This window comes from Aspergillus eucalypticola, assembly GCF_003184535.1.
Source record: "Aspergillus eucalypticola CBS 122712 chromosome Unknown BO83scaffold_3, whole genome shotgun sequence".
Classification (NCBI taxonomy): domain Eukaryota; kingdom Fungi; phylum Ascomycota; class Eurotiomycetes; order Eurotiales; family Aspergillaceae; genus Aspergillus; species Aspergillus eucalypticola.
The window spans coordinates 1,246,280-1,263,331 of record NW_020290277.1 but is presented as its reverse complement, the minus strand read 5'-3'; the positions used below and the strand labels follow the sequence as shown (position 1 = coordinate 1,263,331).

The window sequence follows — 17,052 nt, the reverse complement described above, 5'->3', positions numbered from 1 at the left end:
AAGTGTCTACTAGGAAAGAGGAAGATGAATGGGAAAAGAAGTTTGACGCACATCTCGCTGAAAAAGGACAAGAACAAGGTGAAAAGAGAAAAAGACGTCACTTGGCAAGTATCACAACAATAGAAAATTAAAATACCGATCGAAAAGCGTGAAATTAATGAAAACATTGGACAGGAAGAAGAGATGGCTGAGGGTAGAAAATAACACTTTCGGAAAGAAAGATAGAATGGGGGAATTGGAGAAACAAAGGTGGACATGAATTCAGAACGGGGAATCAGGCGCAATCACACATATCAAGCGTCGCCTCCAGTCGCAGCGGGCTTGTCGCCTGGTCCCGAGTCTGAAGTCGGAGCGCCTCCCTTGTTGAACCCACCGCGACCACCACGGCCGCCCCGTCCGCCCCGGTCGCCGCGGCTAGCACCACCTCGGCCACGGAATCCACGTCCGCGGTTAGTCTCGCTGTCACTGGCACCTCCGCTCTGGTACCCGCGCTGGGGGGCGTTGGCACCACGGTTGCTGCTCTGCCACGTACCGGCATTGCCGCGGTGGCTGCCTCGGTCTTCGAAGAACTTGATGTTGGGCTTACGGGGCTGACCGGCAGGGGTAGGCTTCTTGTGCTCGGCAGGCTGGCGATCGAGAGCAGCCTTGGCCTCCTCGACAGTCGCGAAGTGGACGACATGGTTGTTGTATTTGCCCCACTTCTCAACCTTTGTGATCTTGGCCTTGTCTTCCTCGGGGAAGAGATCACGCACAGCTTGTTCATTCTCAACGTTCGAGACGAAGAGGCCGTTGCTCTGCTTCTTCTCAATCTTAGGCAGCGGGGATTCGGAGGGCTTCTCAGGCTGAGCGGTACCATTGGCCTCGGTGGTCGTGGTTCTCTCCGGGGACGTCACGGCGGGCTGCGCAGCAGCGGCGGCGGCGGCGGCAGGCTGAGGTGTAGCAGGCTTAGGGATCACGGGAACGGGGGATGTACGAGCGGGAGCGGCGGCGGGAGCCTTGGCCTGAGCCGGGGCCTGCTGTTGGGGAAGGGGACCCGTGCGGGCGGGAACAGGTTGGGCCTGACCGAATTGGGGAGCAGCTCCGGGAACGCGAGGCGAGGCAATTCCAGCGGGGGCGCCAGCGGGGACGGGAGCGGGCTGGGCTGGGCCAGCGGGCTGGGGCTTGCCAGTACGGTGGGCAAAGTTGAATCCTTGAGCGCGCATTTCGGTAGCGATGCGGCCCGACTCGATCTCAAGCACCAAGAAGCCGAATGCTGCGTCCGCCAAGTTGAAGTTCCACATGTTCTTGAAGGCGCTTTCGTCGACCTGGCCAGCTGCGTTGCCGGGGGCAGCAGGTCCACCGAACGGGTTGCCACCGTTGGCAACGGTAGGCATCTTGGTGACCACCTCCAGGGCATTGTCGAGCAAAGTCTTCTGAGCCTCGTTCTGCGAAATGGCGGCCTCGACCTCGCCGCGGACAGTCTCCCACACATCATTGAAGGAAGCCTTGGAAGCGGCAAGCTTGCCCCGGTAGTGGTCAAGGGAGGGGTTGACGGAGAATTCGTTGTAGGACGAGCCGTAACGGAAGTGCAAGCCAGCGGAGACGGAGAAATCGGCCTTGAGCGTGACCGACAGCTGGTTCAGCATGCCCTCACGAGCCGGCGACGCGTGCGTGACGAAGATCCGGGTCTCTGAGGGGTCGTATACACGGTTTGCTGTGTCAATCAGCTCTCCCATTTGCAGCAGGGTTGTCCACATGGTGCCTTGACCACCAGCAATAGTAGTCTTGCCCTCGCCATTGTCGAACAGCTTGTGCATAACCACAGCTCCTCCCAGACCCAGGAGACGGAGCTTCACACCGCCAATGTCGAGTAGCCGCGAGTTGGCTTCATCGATGATGTGCAGCTTGTCAACCTTGTACTCTCCCGAACGGAACTTCTCCAACACGCGAACATCCTCGCAGGCACCCCAGACAGTGTAGACAGGAACATCGAGGGTGAGCCGCTTGTCGAGCAGCATGGGAAGCTCAGAGAGGGGTAGCTGATCGGGGGTGAATCGTTGCTTGATCGACTGCTGGGGAGGAGTCTGGGCAATCGTGCGCTTGACATTCTCGGGGAGCAGGGGAGAGTATTGGGCCACGTGCTTAAGAGTCCTAATAGTCGAGATGCAGATTGGTGTTAGTTTCGATCGGGTCACATGTTTATCATGCATGAAAGCTCTCTAGCGGCTGAAGGCAGCTTCACGAATTGGGGGACGGGGAAAGTCACTGACTTGTCTGCAATGCGCTCGAGCGAAGTGTCATCGTAGAAACCGAAGTCACCAGTGTGGATGATATGGTCTGCACGGGCCTGCCTGGCCAACTCATTCAAGGACTTCAGATTACCTGCGCCGAGGAAAAAGCAAAACAGATTTCCCAAATCAGCTCAATCGGGTCTACCAATCCGGGATCGTTACCGGAGCTAGATCCGGAACACATACCTCGCACGTCCGCAATGCACAGCACTCTGACGGGACCATTCTGAATGATTCGACCATTGTTGGGAAGGAGAGGGGCGGCGCCGGGGACGGGACCAGAAGGAACAGCACCGTTGGGGAGGGGATAGCCTTGAGGACCGAAGTTGTGTGGAGGACGGGGCTAGACGAGAAAACAAGAGCATGAGGTCAGCACGGAGGAAGACAAGATCTTATCTGAGCGCGTTGGAGGATCGCCAACGCGCGGTTTCAGAGTGGCCCATGACGTTGGACAGCCATCACATCACAGCTTAGCTATACGGGGGCAGAAACCAGAGAGGGAGCACTTACAGAAGCCATGAGTAGGGACTGGAAGTAGAGGTCGGAAAAGCGAGAAAGAAAAGGTCAAGAGTAGTTGATGATGAGACAGAAGGAGAAGGAAAAGAGACGGGGCGACAGAAGAGGAAGAAGACGAAGAAAGACGACTGGGGGGGAAGAAGGAAGCAAGCACGACGAGGCGGTTTGGAACACGGCGAAAGAGAGACTCAGAGTCGCTGCCAGCCGAAGTGATGCCTCCCCGATTATGTAAGCCCCAGGGGCAGCTTTCCAGCAAACGGGCGCAAGGGACAACAACAACAACACCCACAACCACTAGGAAAAAGTAGCAGTAACCAATTAGGACCAGGAGTAACACCGATAGGTGAATGGGTTGACTTCTACGGAGTAACTCGAGAAATCTCTGCAGCGGGTGTTTCCTTAGACTTCATTCACCACAGGGTCGATCTATCTAGATCTCGCCCAATCTACACAATGCCCAAGTGACACTTCAAGTCGGGCCCAAACAGGAAAGTACCGGACAGCACTGGCACAGCAGCTAATTCATGCGATGATGGACATTACCCGTTTACCTCTAATCTACCGCATCATATATACTATATTCACAATTGATATTGCGACACACAATGAGTCTCTGCCTAGTCTACAGATTCTCTCCCTGGTTCAAAAAAATCTCCTGGCTGCCACTGCCTCCTTTGTTGCCTCCTTCACTAAACACCTGCCTCGACACAGCAGCCTGAAGAGATTTGGGCCCTTGTAGTGCCATCAGGGCAAAATGACCACCCACTGTTGGGCGAGCTCGGCACAATACAGGCACCCCAGGGCTCCGTCCCTTGGCGGATGTGGCAACGTACCGATCGGAGAACGGCCAGTTGTGTTTTCCGTTGGTCATGAAACTCCAGAGATCATCCACAAACTCAGACCGAGTGTCGGCGTCAAATGTGCCTGCCAACCACATGTTCCAGTCCGACTTGGCCCAGTCTTGCCGGTTATCCAACGGAACCCCATATTCAGCTCGAACAGACTTGAAGAAGGTATTTCCCATTTCGTATGCCGCTTTGGGGAAGGTCTGAAGATCAAGTAGTACATCTGGGTAGAGGTTGTATGGAATTTTCCACGAGGCTGGCTTGTCGGGGTATTGCAGCACGAAGTGTGTCTTATTCCCGTCTGTTCCACGGCCCTGGGTGAAGAACAGATCCGCGCGCGCTTCGCCGATTTCAGAGTATTCGGAAAGTCCCGTTAGTTCGCCGAATGCCTTGATACCGACGGCCGCCTTGATGGCAAGGTTCGTCTCATTGGCAAGTGCACCAGCCGCGTCGTTGGATGACAGCTGCTTGGTGATATCAACACCATTATCGACCAAGTAGTCCGCATAGCCCCTCAGGAGGTCAGTGTACTGGGCGGCCCATTCGGTGTCACCCGTTGCTCGCACGTAGGCCAGGATCAGTACCATTAGATTTCCACATTCCTCGATTGGCATTGGCTCGGCCTTCTGATTGTCATGCCCGATGGCATTGGGGTAATGCTTGCCCATGTCGTGAATCACATACGGCTTTTGCCAGCGGCCAGCAGCCAGGTATCTCATCATCGGTTCCAGCAGAAGGCGGATGTAGTCCGGGTCCAGAACGTAGTAAATTGGGAAGGCGGGCATGATAACGTCCACTGTGTTGAGGTTACCATTGCTGGAAAGCTCTTTGATGAATGCCAGAACATCGGTGGTGTCCAGAGTGTCATTAGGAATGGTCACCTCTATCCCTCCGTACGCCTGGCGAGCCGACAGTGTGACGATATCGGCGTACTTCTGGCCAGCCGCTGCTTTGGCTTGCTTGGCCATCTCCGTATCGAGCACCCGGGACTCCTGCAGAGCGTCGTCATAGTCGTCAAGGAAGTAAGAGACCGCGTTGTGGCTATCCGGGTACTGCGATCGGTAATAACCGGTGTATGGCTTGCCCAGGTAATTAATGGACTGTTCGCGCACATGTCCAACAGCAAATGTCACTGATTCTCCACTGTCAACCCTTCCTAAATCGTGCGAAAGCGCCACAATCCCTCCTGGAGCCCATGACTGGCGGTTGTCGACCAGCCTGCCAGTACTGACAAACTGAGAACGCACATCACCACGTTTACCGGATGAGAAGGAGAGTTTGGACCCGGAAGTCGGACGAGAGGCGAATATCGCCTCGCCCCAAGTGGCCATGTCATCCACTTCAGAGTAAGGGACGCCGTTCTTCAACCCCAAGGAAAAGACAGCCGTGGAGCCGATCTCGCGGAAACCACGTGTGGTTTGTTGTGGCTTGCCCGTCCACCTTCCGTCAATGCTGGAATAGATCTGGATGTTCTTGGAAGAACCCTCCGATACAGAAACGGTCAAGTAGCCTTTCCCACCAAATGGTCAGTTACTGAAATACGATAAGCTATGCTGGGTTCACGATATCTTACTGAAAGGGAGGGACTGTCGCAGATAGTTTGAGGGCGATATGGGCGAGAAGAAATCCAAAGTGAAAAACACTGAGCCAGCGGATAGAGTAAACACCGAATGAGTCGCAGTATACTCGGCGCTTCGAACGATAGCAGGACGGATGTTCTCGCCCGGATTCTTGACGCTCATCAAACTGTACGCCTGGCCATCTACGCGAGCCATAACCGACCAGGTGAGACTCTGTCCCGCCCAGAACTGAGGCTCCGCATACGGCAATGTCTGAACCTGATCGCTGGGCATCCATGCCGAGAGATAGGGACTCCGGACAGCCAGCGGATAGGATGGAGGTAGCGCTGGCTGATGAACAACAAGAGCTCGCTCTCGTGGAGAAAATGCGGAGAGAAGCATGGTAGTGAGCGAGCCAATACCGAGGCTCTTGGTGAAGTCTAGATACATGTTGGAAGTAACTACGTCCCGGAGATCCAGCCGTGGAGGTAGTCAAATATAATGGGAAATTTACTGACCGCCAGCATGGAAGACAGCAATGGGATGATGATGATGAAGTGAAACGGAGAGTGGGGTTGGAGCGGAGTTCAGTGCTGAAGTTCAATGGGGAGAAAAGGCACCCCTGGCTGGCTGGATGGAGCTCTCTCGTCGATCGTGGGCGTCGTCAGCCGTGCATTTCGTCATTGGAGCTTGTGCTGGCGTGGCAGCCTGGCCAGACGCGCTCAGGAACCCGCCCGGCCCCTGGGAGTCGGGACCTTTGACGACGCAGTGGAGCTAGTCACACCATCGGCGATAAACACCATGTTGGTCGCGGTTGCAGACTAATTACCATGGAAGCGCTGGGACGGGCTGGTTGTCATGAGTCGATGATTCGATGATCTCCCTGGTTAAAAGGCCCGGAATGCGGGGATGCCGTTTTTGGAATAGTGCCATTTTCCCCGGCTTAATCGAAAATAATCTACCATGTACAATACAGAGTGAGGAAGCAGTACGAGGTATCTCTAACACCTTGGATAATTTGAAATCGACCAATATAAGTAAATAAAAGTCAAAGCTCGCAGCAGACCGAATGCCCTGTCCATCCTACAATTGAGACCTCTCAATCCTTCTACCGATCTCATCGAAGTGGATTTGCTTCCCTGTCACCAACGCCTCCTGAAGGTATGCGCCGATTTCAACAGCCTTGACGGCGTTGGACAACTTGAGAGGCAGTGGCTTGTTATCCAAGCAACAGGCAGTGAATTCATTTGCCTCGTTCACAAAGGCACCTCCGAAGCGCCCATGGAAATTCGCGGGGACCTCGCGAGTGATGCCTCCATTGTGGTAGTAGTTGACGAAGTTGCGTTGTGGGTTGATGTTAACAGACAGCTTCCCCTCGGTGCCAATAACCTCCGTCGTATCTTCTTGTCCGTGGGGCATCATTCGAGAGCAGTAGTAGTAGGCGATCTTGCCATTATGGAACTCGACAATTCCGACGGCGTTGTCGTAGTCCTTGTACTTCTTCAACTCAGGCTGGACAGCCGTGATGCCATGGGCGGAGATGCTCTTAGGAACCGAGTCTTCCCCCATGAACCACAAAGTCAAGTCGATGTCATGCACAGACATATCAACAAACACACCACCCGACCACGCTGCGTAAGCAACGTAGAAGCCCGAGGGGTCGTACTTGTCACAGGTCTGGCTTCTCACGATGGAGGGACGCCCGATCATGCCCTGGCTGATCTTATCGTAGACCTCGCGATAGGAGTCATCGAATCTCCGAGAAAAGCCACACATCACCTTCAAGTGTGGCTTAGTCTTGGCCTTTTGCGCAACTGCTCTGCACTACCAAGGAGTTAGCCATATGCAAGTGTGGGAGGAGAATCTACGGCTAGGGATCCAGTTTTTATTATTAGACATTTGAGACATACCACTTCCACATCAATTGACAATGGCTTTTCACAAAGAACGTGTAGGTCTCTGTCGATAGCTTTCATTGTCTCCTCGGCATGTACCGAGGTTGCTGTCCCGATGACGACTGCTTGCAAGCCGGGGTGCTCCAGCATCTTGTCGTAGTTGTCATATAATGTAACTCCATACGGCTCTAGGTGTTGTCTGCCCCATGTGATTTCAGCTGGGTCGGGGGAGAAGGCTGCGACAACTTCGGCCCGTGGGGTTTGGTGAAGGAAGTTATGGACATGGACCTTGCCTATCCGGCCCAGACCAGCCATACCAACTTTTAGCTTTTGAATAGGCATTGTGAGATAAAAGTCTGTGCGTAAGTAAATAAAGAAGAAGAGTGAGATTGGCTTCGAGAATTCAATATAAGATGTTCACAAGATCTTTTGTTGAATTGGAAGGAAATGAAACCTACTGGGGGAGATCCAGAGGCCTTATATGTTCTGGAGGCTTCTAAGTACATTGTCCTGGGTCCAGCCATGCCGATGGGAGAAATTTCCTTCTTCAATCTCGAAGTCCATATTTCCCCTCTGTAGATGGGCGGCAATTGAGTTTCTGCGTTGTTTATGCGATGGAGCGGAGAGAGATTCATGCTTCGATAGACAGTGTGTAGAACCAAGACGGGTGGAGTTGCTCACTCCAGACGGAAAGACTTGCCGTCATCCACGAAGCATGGAATTGGCGCGACTGATTGGATGATCCTCTGCAACACACCGCGGGGCGTCCCCACTCAACATTGTTTGGGCAAGGCTTTCCATGACATTGATGCTCCCCTACAGACAGACTGGATCCACTATCGGTGTGATCATTCTTGTCATTCCTTGATTCTCAAGCTTCTACCCCATATAGGACTCACTTTCAGATTTAGTGAGTGCAGGGTATCCTCCAAATGTACATCAAGGGGTTGGGGGGTGAGGGGATGATGGCACGGCAAGAAAGATTATGAAAAGTACAACAACTGGAATGAAAGCCATCACGCTGAGCTGCTCTCAATTCAATGTCTCTTGACTGGATCGCTCGGAAGATCCGAGTTGAACGAAGCGATGTGGCTGTGAGATGATTTTATGCGCGCCCGAAAGAAAAGTAGGATCCCCATCCTCTTTGCTTTATCCATGCATTTCTGTGCGGTCGGCTTGGATCAACGCCAGCATTCTTCTCTACATCTGGCTGAATCTCTTCGTGTTTCAAAGATTTGGGTCTAGATCCGTCCCTTTCGGCCGGTATATTGCCACTCAACGATCTTTCCGTGGCCTCTGTGACTGCTTCATCTGGTAAGGAGGCTGTCTTTGGTATCTTTAAGCTCCTCTTCTTTACAGTAATGAACACAACGGTGAATAGTACTATGACAGCGGAATTGTCAGTGCCTGTTCGACCACTTAACCAACTCTTGATTCTGTTTCAATTCTCAGAGACATACCACCGATAACCAACACCAATGCCACGATGGTGCATAGAATAATCATTCCTTTAGAGGAAACATTTTGCGTCGTTGAAGATGACTCTGATTCTCCATCTCCGTCCTGGCTTTCCACACTATTAAGTATACCTTCTGCGACCGCTGGTGATGATAGCACACATAACACCAACCACAAAGGCTGTATTGAGTACATGGAGACGCCGATCATTTTTGGGGTACAAAATGTGAGATACGCCGAGAGATTTTTTGGATCGATAACTGACACTTGAAAATCAAAGATTAGGTGAGAGTAGTCAGGCATGGCGAGAGCGCTCAGCATGTCATATATGGGAGTTGATGGGGTCACCAGGGGTGCGCGATTTGTGAAGATTCTGCTGGTGTACGCAGCACTACGACATCTTATTCTGTGATAGGCTTAACTGTGACAGCCTAAATCCTGAAGATGGGCTGGAGTGTTTGACTGTGTGGGAAGGCCCGGGATCATGCAGTTTCACTGGTTTGAGGGTGAAACGCAAACGTCAAATCGGAGACACGGAAGTTGACTTAGTGGCATACCGGCGCCAACTGCAACCACCAACTCTGCATAGACTTTGAAAAGTGTCCAATTGTAAAAGTGGCTTGGCCGCCGATGCACGATGGCTCCATAAGTCTTCAGATGTTCTGCATTTGCTCGGGCGCAAGTGAGGCTGCGTCGGACCATTTGGACGAATGATCACAATCATACACCTGCGCTACAAGAAAAGCGAATGCGACATCACCAAATTTAGCTCTGCAGAATGTCATATCTCTGGAGAGAAATCTTGTGACTTTGATCTTCCAGGGAATGGCAGAGCCATAGGTTGGGTATCATTATATGGCAGTGATAATTGAGGTGTGGAATAGATGGCAGTGCCATCTTTTCCAGCCCATAATTGGCCCGGTGAGGTGCCTTGTCGGCCTCGTAGGACAACTGTCGACCTGACACCGATCCAAATTTCGAGGGTTGACATCCTGGAATTCATAGAGGTCAGGGTAGCAAAAACAGTGATGTTAGATGGCTATTTAGCTTGAAACCACAATGGCTAGTAGTTAGTAGGTAACAGTACCAGTGACGTATACACTTATCAGTATGTTGTGTAGTCACAATTCAGCCTCGGTAGAAATAAGAACAGGACATTATTATGCTCGATTCGGCAGCCACTGGCTTCCGTTTGTGCATTTTCACTATTCAAGTCACGAGGGGTTATCTGTCTTGGTCACTCAGGATACTTCTTGTCCCGTTTCTCTCTCTTCACACGACTTGCGGGCCATATGAGGGAGACTGCATTGTGGACTGCGCATACTAAGAGTACAGACGTGAAAACAGCAACTTATATTGTGTTCTTCTGTGCTGTCGCCCTCAGGAACTCGTATCTTCACAAGGCTAGTCACTTTCTTATCCACTGTGTTAATATATACCCCCGTCTCTTGCTATACACTGAAAACCCAGGATCTGATAATCAAACTTCTCAGTCGCGTCAAGATGCAGAACGAGCAAGAGCCGCTGTCCGAGACGGATTCTATAGTATGTCCCGATATTACGAATCTCGCCGATGGGACTACCTATGACGAGGTGGAAGAATTGCTACTCTTGCATTTGGCAGATCAAAATGATCCCCTCCCGCCAGAGCTCGAAGCAACTATGGTCTCAGAGGAGGAGAGGCACGTGCCTAGTAGACAGGTTTCCCCACTACTCATGGAACGCCCCAAGAGTTCTGGTATTGACATGACAGCTTTTTGCTTCCAGAGGCCTACTCAGGGTCCAAATTTGTTCTCCCTACAGCCAGCAAAACGCTCCTCACTGAATACCATGCCTCCTGGGGCTGATGATCATCTCGATGGTGACAAAGCTGTATCCTTTGTCACTCAAAAAGGAATGGAGAAGGAAAGGTAGGTAATATGTCTGACAGGTGGTGCTATGCTAACATCATACTGAATGTACAGTTCCTCGTATCCAGCGAACTCGACTATCAGCACACGTACTTTTAAGTTGGTTTCACAAAATGGATCTCTCGAAGCACAAGTACCAGAGGCTACCTCTCTAGAGACAACACAGGGCAAGGTGCATGCTGGGCATGACTCGCACGATTTGCATGCTGCAGCTAGTTCTGTGCCACAAGTTGGCCAACGCTCGTCCGCTGATACAGGGGCAATCCCCTCAGAAGATGCAGCGCTCAGTATGTGCAGCACAATTAAATAAGTGATTGTCACTGACCTGTTAATCAAGGCAGATGTACCACTTTCATGGAACACAGAAAGGTAGGTAGCATTCAAATCAAATCTCTCCCTTTCCTGCTAACGAGAAACCAGAACACCCAAAGAAACGAGGTGACAGAGCATGGAAGCAAGGCACCCAACACAAGTACCTCGGGTGAACATCAAAGCAAAGCGACCGAGCAAAGTTTGTTGGTTGCTAGAAATCAAACATCAAGAATCACAAAGCGTCGCCGTTTAAACAAGAAAAGCACCTTCAGTGCCAGACTCCCATCCACTGGTGGCTCTGAAGATGGAGAACCCAAATTATCAGAAGAAGATCTATTCCAGTTGCTAATCAACCGGATCAGAGATCGCGAGAAAAGTGCAATGGTCGCCTCTAAGATGAAAGAGGAAATGGAGGCCAAGATTACAAAGGCGGCAGAGGAAAACAATATGCTGAAAGGCCAACTGGAAGAATCTTGCCAGCAGATCCAGAAACAATCATCTCAGCTCCAAGCCTACAAGTCCCGCATGGAAACATGGAGGTCGAAGTTTGCGAAGTTTAGAAGCTTCTTGAATGAACTTGGCTGGGACTTTCAAAATTTACGCGGGGAGGCTATTCAGCTCAAAGGAACAAGGAAAGAATTGGTGATTGAGAGAAATGAGATAAGCGCCAGCATAAAAGAAGCGAAAGCACAGTTAGCTAAGATTTCAACTGACGCAGAACATAAACGGGGTGAAGTGTCAAAGGTGGAGAGCCAAAACGACCTGCTTAAGCAAAGTCTGAAAGATGCCGAGGAAAGATCGAATTACCTTTTGACGCAGCTGTCGGATGAGAAGAAACGATCAAGTCTTCTTGAAGTCTACATACAAAATTGTGCCAGAGCTCAGTCCACCAAATTGGACAAGATTATGTCTCATCAACGTGAGATCAGAGGAGGTTTCGATGCTGCTTTGAAAACTCTGGGCGATCAACATGCTGTTTCCATAAAGGCTCTCCAAGAGGGTCTGAGTTGTGATTTCAGCGGCTGTCTAGCCTCACTCAGAGAATTGTGGGAGGGTATCTCGTCAGGAAAGGCTGACGTAGCAGCATGCACAGCCATTATCCACTCCTTCGCAGCACGGTAAGCTCAATAATTCGAGGGTAAAATCCTGTCAGTTAGCTAATACGGCTCTCTAGCATGGACTCGGCGATGCACCAGCTGGATGTTGGTATCGCAAAGGGGACCGAGGCAACTGCAGGCCTGTCCGAGAGTCTGAAGGCACAGACTGAGATTATCGGGAAGCAAGTTGTCAGAGAAAATCAGCTAGTGGCAAAAATCTCGGAAGATTCAGAAACTAATGAGAGTTTGCGAAACGCGCTTCGAGAATTGGCGGCCGCCAATGAGGACATAAACGTCTCAATGAAGGGGCTAGAGGCGAGAGAAAGCGGTCTTCTCGATCAATTTACAGCTCTGGAAGCCAGTCTATCGGCGATGCAGCTACCAGACCAGAGACAAATTTTAAAGGAAGAGACTCAGGGGTTTGAGCAGACACTTGCCGAAATGGAAAGAAAGATCCAAGGTTTGTCGGAACAGTCCAAGTTGGCCGAGGAAGCCTTGAGAAACAAGGATCTTGAAAATCAGGCATTGAGAGGATCGCTGGAAATTGCCTCAGCAAAGGTGGAAGACGATGATTCTCGCGTCCGGAGGTACGAAGCGGAAGTAGCAACACTGAAGGATGAGGTCAAGTCTGTGGAGGCAAGGGTTCGTAAAGAGCTCAGTAGAGCTAGTGTTGTCTCCCGAGAACAGGATCGAGCAAGATACGAGCAGAAGATCCATGAACTCTTACGAGGGAAATCAGAGATTGAAAGGAATTTGGGCATGGTGTGCATGCAGTTGGCTGAGACACGACAAGATCTAGTAAGACCCAACACGATTGAGGGGCAGAAAAATACTGATGCAAGAAAAGATAGAGCGCGAAGACAAGGTGAAGCAGCGAGTGAACGAACTGGAACTCCTGGTAGGCAAGCATGGAACTCTGTTACTGTCAATATGCTGACTGGTATAGCTTGGGTCCAGAGAAAAGGAGAATGAGGGTCTCAAAAATGGCATATCTGAGATAACATCCAAGCTAGAGGAGGAGAAGCACGAAGCAGCAAGACTTGGAGAGCTGGTGTCGTCGAGCGCGGCGGAGCAGGCATCTCTTCAGCATCAGATTGAAGAAGCTGCTCACCGGATTTCAAGTCTTGAGGGTGAATGCTCCAGAATCAGCAAAGAAGGATCAAAGTCGATCGAGGATATTCAAGGCAAACATGACATGCTCTGCAAGGAGTTGCAGGAAAAGGAAGACGAGTGTGTTCTCATCCAGTCACAGCTCAAAGCTACAATGTCCGAAAAGGCGGATCTCGAATGCAGCAAAGGGAAGGCGGGAGAAGAGATAAAATCACTACTCAGAAGGGTCCAAAATTCCGAGAAGTGGATGAACAAATTGAAAGCAACACTTTGTCAAGCGGGCTTTGTCACACCTGATCAGCCAGCCTCGGAAGCATGGAGCAGCCTGGAAACCACTTTACGCACAGTTATTAGCAGAGAGGCCGCCCGCAATTCCTTGAACTCATCTTCTGGTGAAAACCAGGATGTTGGTGGCTCGAAGGCGCCAAGTCCGACTCTAGGACAGGATGTCTACAAGGCTACAGAAGTGATCTACAAAGCAGAAAGCTTTCAAGCAAGCATTATCTCTTCGCCCTTTCCAGCAAAAGCTAACCCGGCAGAAAACGACGGCGCAAAACAGCCTTTCTGCTCCGCGCAGAACCCCAATATTGTACCTTTTTCAAGCTTCCGCCAACGGTCACCAATAGATAGTTCTGTCTTCGGCAATGATCAGGATGACCTTGCAGCTATGCTACTTCTCACAACAGAGCAACAGGTTTCGAATGAGGTCCATTCAGTTAGCAAGCCTGATGAAGCCCAATCGACAGGAGCAGCCAGCGTCGCTGCACAAGAAGAAACACTTCCGCGAACGAAAACGGCTAGTATGTCAGCCAAGAGCAAAGTGCTTCAGCCAAACCCTCAACCCATGCAGGATGAGAAATCAATCGAAACGAAGTACAGCAGTAAAGGGAAAGCAACCATACCAAAGGGCGTCACTTTCGAGACACAGAGTACCACATCACCAGGGCAGAAACGTAAATTATCGGCCGGGAGCAATGTCAGTCCAAGTCAGTGGCGGAGCCAGTCCATAGAGGACAGACCAGTCCGTTTAAATCGCCGCACATATGCCAGGGCTCGTCAACCCGCGTCTCGACCACTGGCAAGCCTTGTGGAACAGCCGACCAGTTCCCTCAGTAACGATATTGCTGATGGAGCTGCGCATGCCACCGCATCTTGCTCCACTGGAAACAAACGAGCAAAGCTTTCTATGGATCAGAAGCCACAAACAAAGCCCGTCAGCGAGTACTTCGAGCGCAAGCCGAGCCCCAAGAAGCTTGCTTCCGGAAGCAGCAGGCCTTCTTCGATGAATGCCAGCCAGGGGACCAACCTAAAGCGAGCAGCTAGAGGTAGGGGAACAGGGCGAAAGACACGAGGTAAGAAGCAGGATAAGAAGTAGAATCAAGCACACTAACCCAATAGGTGATCATTACAATGCTCGCTTCAGCCGAGGAGCCTGAGGGACACATGAACGAATACGTCAGACGGTAGTCAAGCGAAAGAATGACTTTATGTACCAGCTTTTCTTCAATTCGTGCACTTGCTAACTTATCCGGCGTGATATCGAGAAGTGAGAAGAACATATTCCTATCCCCAATTTCCGCAACACAGAATGCCTGAAGCTTTCCAAAAATGTCATATGCATCAAAGCAAATAAATTGATAAATGAATATTGATTCAACCCAGAATGTCTTGCTCTAAACGCCACAATATAACACCGAAAAAGATACACAACTCGAACGTCCACGGAAGCCTGTCGTTATGATCCAGCCTCCACGACCATCCTCGCCACTGCACCGTCTAATATACATGATCGTCTCATATCGATAAAAAGATCCTGTGAGGGCTCATCCCAAATCCAGCCGGTAGATACGGTATCGGTATTGGTATCGGTATCTCGCAAGTCGACTCGTAGCGGTTAACCGTAGAAAAGAAGCCGACGAAGCTTAGCGAAGCGCAACTATCGTCAGAAGTTGCCTCTTAACCACCCACTCTCTCCCAGCAAGATATATGGACACCGTCCACCCGTGCAGGTATTCGAAACGAAACCACCGAATAAACAAAAAAAATAGTATCCGGAACGTAAGGTGGCCTATTTGTTCCGTCCACCCTTCGTAGCCTCCAAAAACAGGACCTTCTTCTTCACGACGGGGTCGTACTTGAGCATACTGAGCGGACGGTGCGTACGGGGACGAATCATCGTGCGATAGAAACCGGTCATGGCCATGGAGATGAGACGCACGGTGATAGTGCGCGACTTGGCTGTATGATGCCATCTTTGTCAGTTATCATCCATCATCCAGTGGGTATCCGCAGTGTTACTGCCGGTGCAGTCGAGCTTTGTGGGAATTCGGCGCAGGGGCAGAGTCATGGGGAATGTGTTAACGCACCTTTCTTGGCCATTTTGAGGGGCTTTTGGGAGAGGTTAAGCTTGAGGGGGTGGATTGCCTGGGCGTCGAGTCGAGGGACTTGCGGAGTTGCGCCGGAGAAGTTTGGAGGATTGGCTTGGGATGCGGGCACGTGATGGGGGTGTTTTCCTGATTGGGGATAGTCGGTTAGTGGTGGGTTATAGTTGGGGGTGGGTCATGTGACTGCACGTGCTTAGGTGTAAGCTGTATACTTGGAGACTGCTGTTTTTTTTTGTTTTTTTTTGCGCAATCAATATCGTCTCTACTTAGGGTCAACTTGAATACTAGTATCTGGTGGAATGCCAGTTGGCCAATGGCGGGGACGAGATGGGACGGCAGCCATGATGGTGTGTTCACACCGGCTCGACTGACATTCAAACTAGATCACCTGGACATGTTTGAGAAATGGAAAGCTGGACCCGAGTGTGGAAAGCAATGACTGGATCTCTGGGCTGTAAATCAAATCAGAGACGCCTCTTTCACCGAACTAGCCCGGCTAGCTCAATCGGTAGAGCGTGAGACTCTTAATCTCAAGGCTGCGGGTTCGAGCCCCGCGTTGGGCTTTCTTTTTGTTTTTCGATTGTTGGTTTTCTTAGATCCATAAGCATCCGCTACTAGTACTTGTGCTGTGGGGCCTTCTTTTTGGCTGTCACTTACTTGCATGGGATTTGTGTGAATACGGATGGCCTTGATGAAAAGGGTCGACTAACACTACTCGTAATATTCTGCCGCGTCTCAGCGCATTTCTTACTGAGGGACTCTTTGCCGTAACATTCAAGAATTCTACTACACTGATGCTCCTTGTTAGCTGCCTAGGGCATCTATGAAATCCCAGTACTTTTACCCATGCTACCACAGTGGTCAGTCACATAGTTCAGCCCTGAATTCACCTCGGAACCTGTCCGTCTGTCCCCAAGGTCAACAGCCACATCGCATATGCTATGTTCAATGCTACCTCGATACCATTGCTGGCTTCTCTATCCACCCACTACACAGCATAAAGTATAACACAAGCGCCTCTCCAACTATTGACCCACAAGTAAGTGTCCAGACAGTCTGACAGCATACTACAAACTCACTCACGATGGTGTGATCATGTACTTGCTGTCCTAAATGCGCATATTGTATTCCAACAGAATATACGTGCATCCAAGTGGATCACATTTCCCATTCTTCAGCAACCTACCTATTCCGTCCATTATCATCTACTATTATGATCATCACCGACCACTCTAGACTGACGCGCACAGACATCTCCCCATGGATAACATAGCTAAATCACCCGATTACAGACGTCGATCTCACCAGCCCAGAGTCTCGACAGCAGATACATCTCCACTCTAGCCAACTAGCCAGGTTCCAGGTTTCAGAATCAAACCAGCAATGTTGATGATGATGAGCTAGCCTAACCCCGGGCGTGCTATAGCTCCATAGTGGGTAGTAGTACTATCTTCGGAGAATTACCCCATCTCTATCTTTCCCCGATAGACATATACATTAGTACCTACCAATGATCAATAGATATTGGGCTTGAAACTATCCACAATAACCGAAAAGGGTATTAGCACACCCCGGTAATAGCTATCTCAACTGCCGATGTCAACTATATTTAGTAGTTGTTGCTAGCTAGCTACGTACAGCACAGACGCAGCAAGCTCTCACTAACTGACTAGTAAAAGTAACTAGATAGTAGCAG

At 50.6% G+C, this 17,052-nt stretch overlaps 5 protein-coding genes and 1 non-coding gene across 6 annotated transcripts; 2 read left to right on the top strand and 4 right to left on the bottom strand.

The window, feature by feature from the left end:
* Window positions 1-293: 293 nt before the first annotated feature.
* Window positions 294-5,640, bottom strand: BO83DRAFT_304207 (DUF1793-domain-containing protein; the record flags this gene model as incomplete). Its single annotated transcript, XM_025527219.1, has 7 exons — window positions 294-2,130; window positions 2,250-2,361; window positions 2,457-2,613; window positions 3,045-3,080; window positions 3,112-3,184; window positions 3,413-5,141; window positions 5,205-5,640. 7 exons carry the CDS (start codon window positions 5,638-5,640, stop codon window positions 294-296), a joined length of 4,380 nt encoding a protein of 1,459 aa, XP_025392369.1.
* A 633-nt stretch (window positions 5,641-6,273) lies between these two features.
* Window positions 6,274-7,427, bottom strand: BO83DRAFT_405541 (putative NAD binding Rossmann fold oxidoreductase; the record flags this gene model as incomplete). Its single annotated transcript, XM_025533811.1, has 2 exons — window positions 6,274-7,014; window positions 7,101-7,427. The coding sequence occupies 2 exons, from the start codon at window positions 7,425-7,427 to the stop codon at window positions 6,274-6,276; spliced, it is 1,068 nt and encodes a 355-aa protein (XP_025392368.1).
* Window positions 7,428-7,747: 320 nt separating this feature from the next.
* On the bottom strand, window positions 7,748-8,820 carry BO83DRAFT_375108 (uncharacterized protein). The gene is made up of 2 exons (XM_025530378.1): window positions 8,546-8,820; window positions 7,748-8,468 (listed from the first exon to the last, which is right to left on the bottom strand). The coding sequence occupies exons 1-2, from the start codon at window positions 8,751-8,753 to the stop codon at window positions 8,191-8,193; spliced, it is 486 nt and encodes a 161-aa protein (XP_025392367.1). The 5' UTR covers window positions 8,754-8,820; the 3' UTR covers window positions 7,748-8,190.
* A 2,326-nt stretch (window positions 8,821-11,146) lies between these two features.
* BO83DRAFT_454661 (rootletin) lies at window positions 11,147-14,785 on the top strand (the record flags this gene model as incomplete). Its single annotated transcript, XM_025536987.1, has 7 exons — window positions 11,147-11,407; window positions 11,468-11,684; window positions 11,859-11,883; window positions 11,940-12,660; window positions 12,710-12,760; window positions 12,809-14,297; window positions 14,371-14,785. 7 exons carry the CDS (start codon window positions 11,147-11,149, stop codon window positions 14,406-14,408), a joined length of 2,802 nt encoding a protein of 933 aa, XP_025392366.1. The 3' UTR covers window positions 14,409-14,785.
* Window positions 14,786-15,040: 255 nt separating this feature from the next.
* BO83DRAFT_423515 (mitochondrial 54S ribosomal protein bL33m) lies at window positions 15,041-15,319 on the bottom strand (the record flags this gene model as incomplete). Its single annotated transcript, XM_025535104.1, has 2 exons — window positions 15,041-15,210; window positions 15,271-15,319. The coding sequence occupies 2 exons, from the start codon at window positions 15,317-15,319 to the stop codon at window positions 15,041-15,043; spliced, it is 219 nt and encodes a 72-aa protein (XP_025392365.1).
* A 527-nt stretch (window positions 15,320-15,846) lies between these two features.
* BO83DRAFT_t57 lies at window positions 15,847-15,919 on the top strand. The gene has a single exon. It is a non-coding gene; the product is annotated as a tRNA-Lys (tRNA).
* The last annotated feature ends 1,133 nt before the right edge of the window (window positions 15,920-17,052 follow it).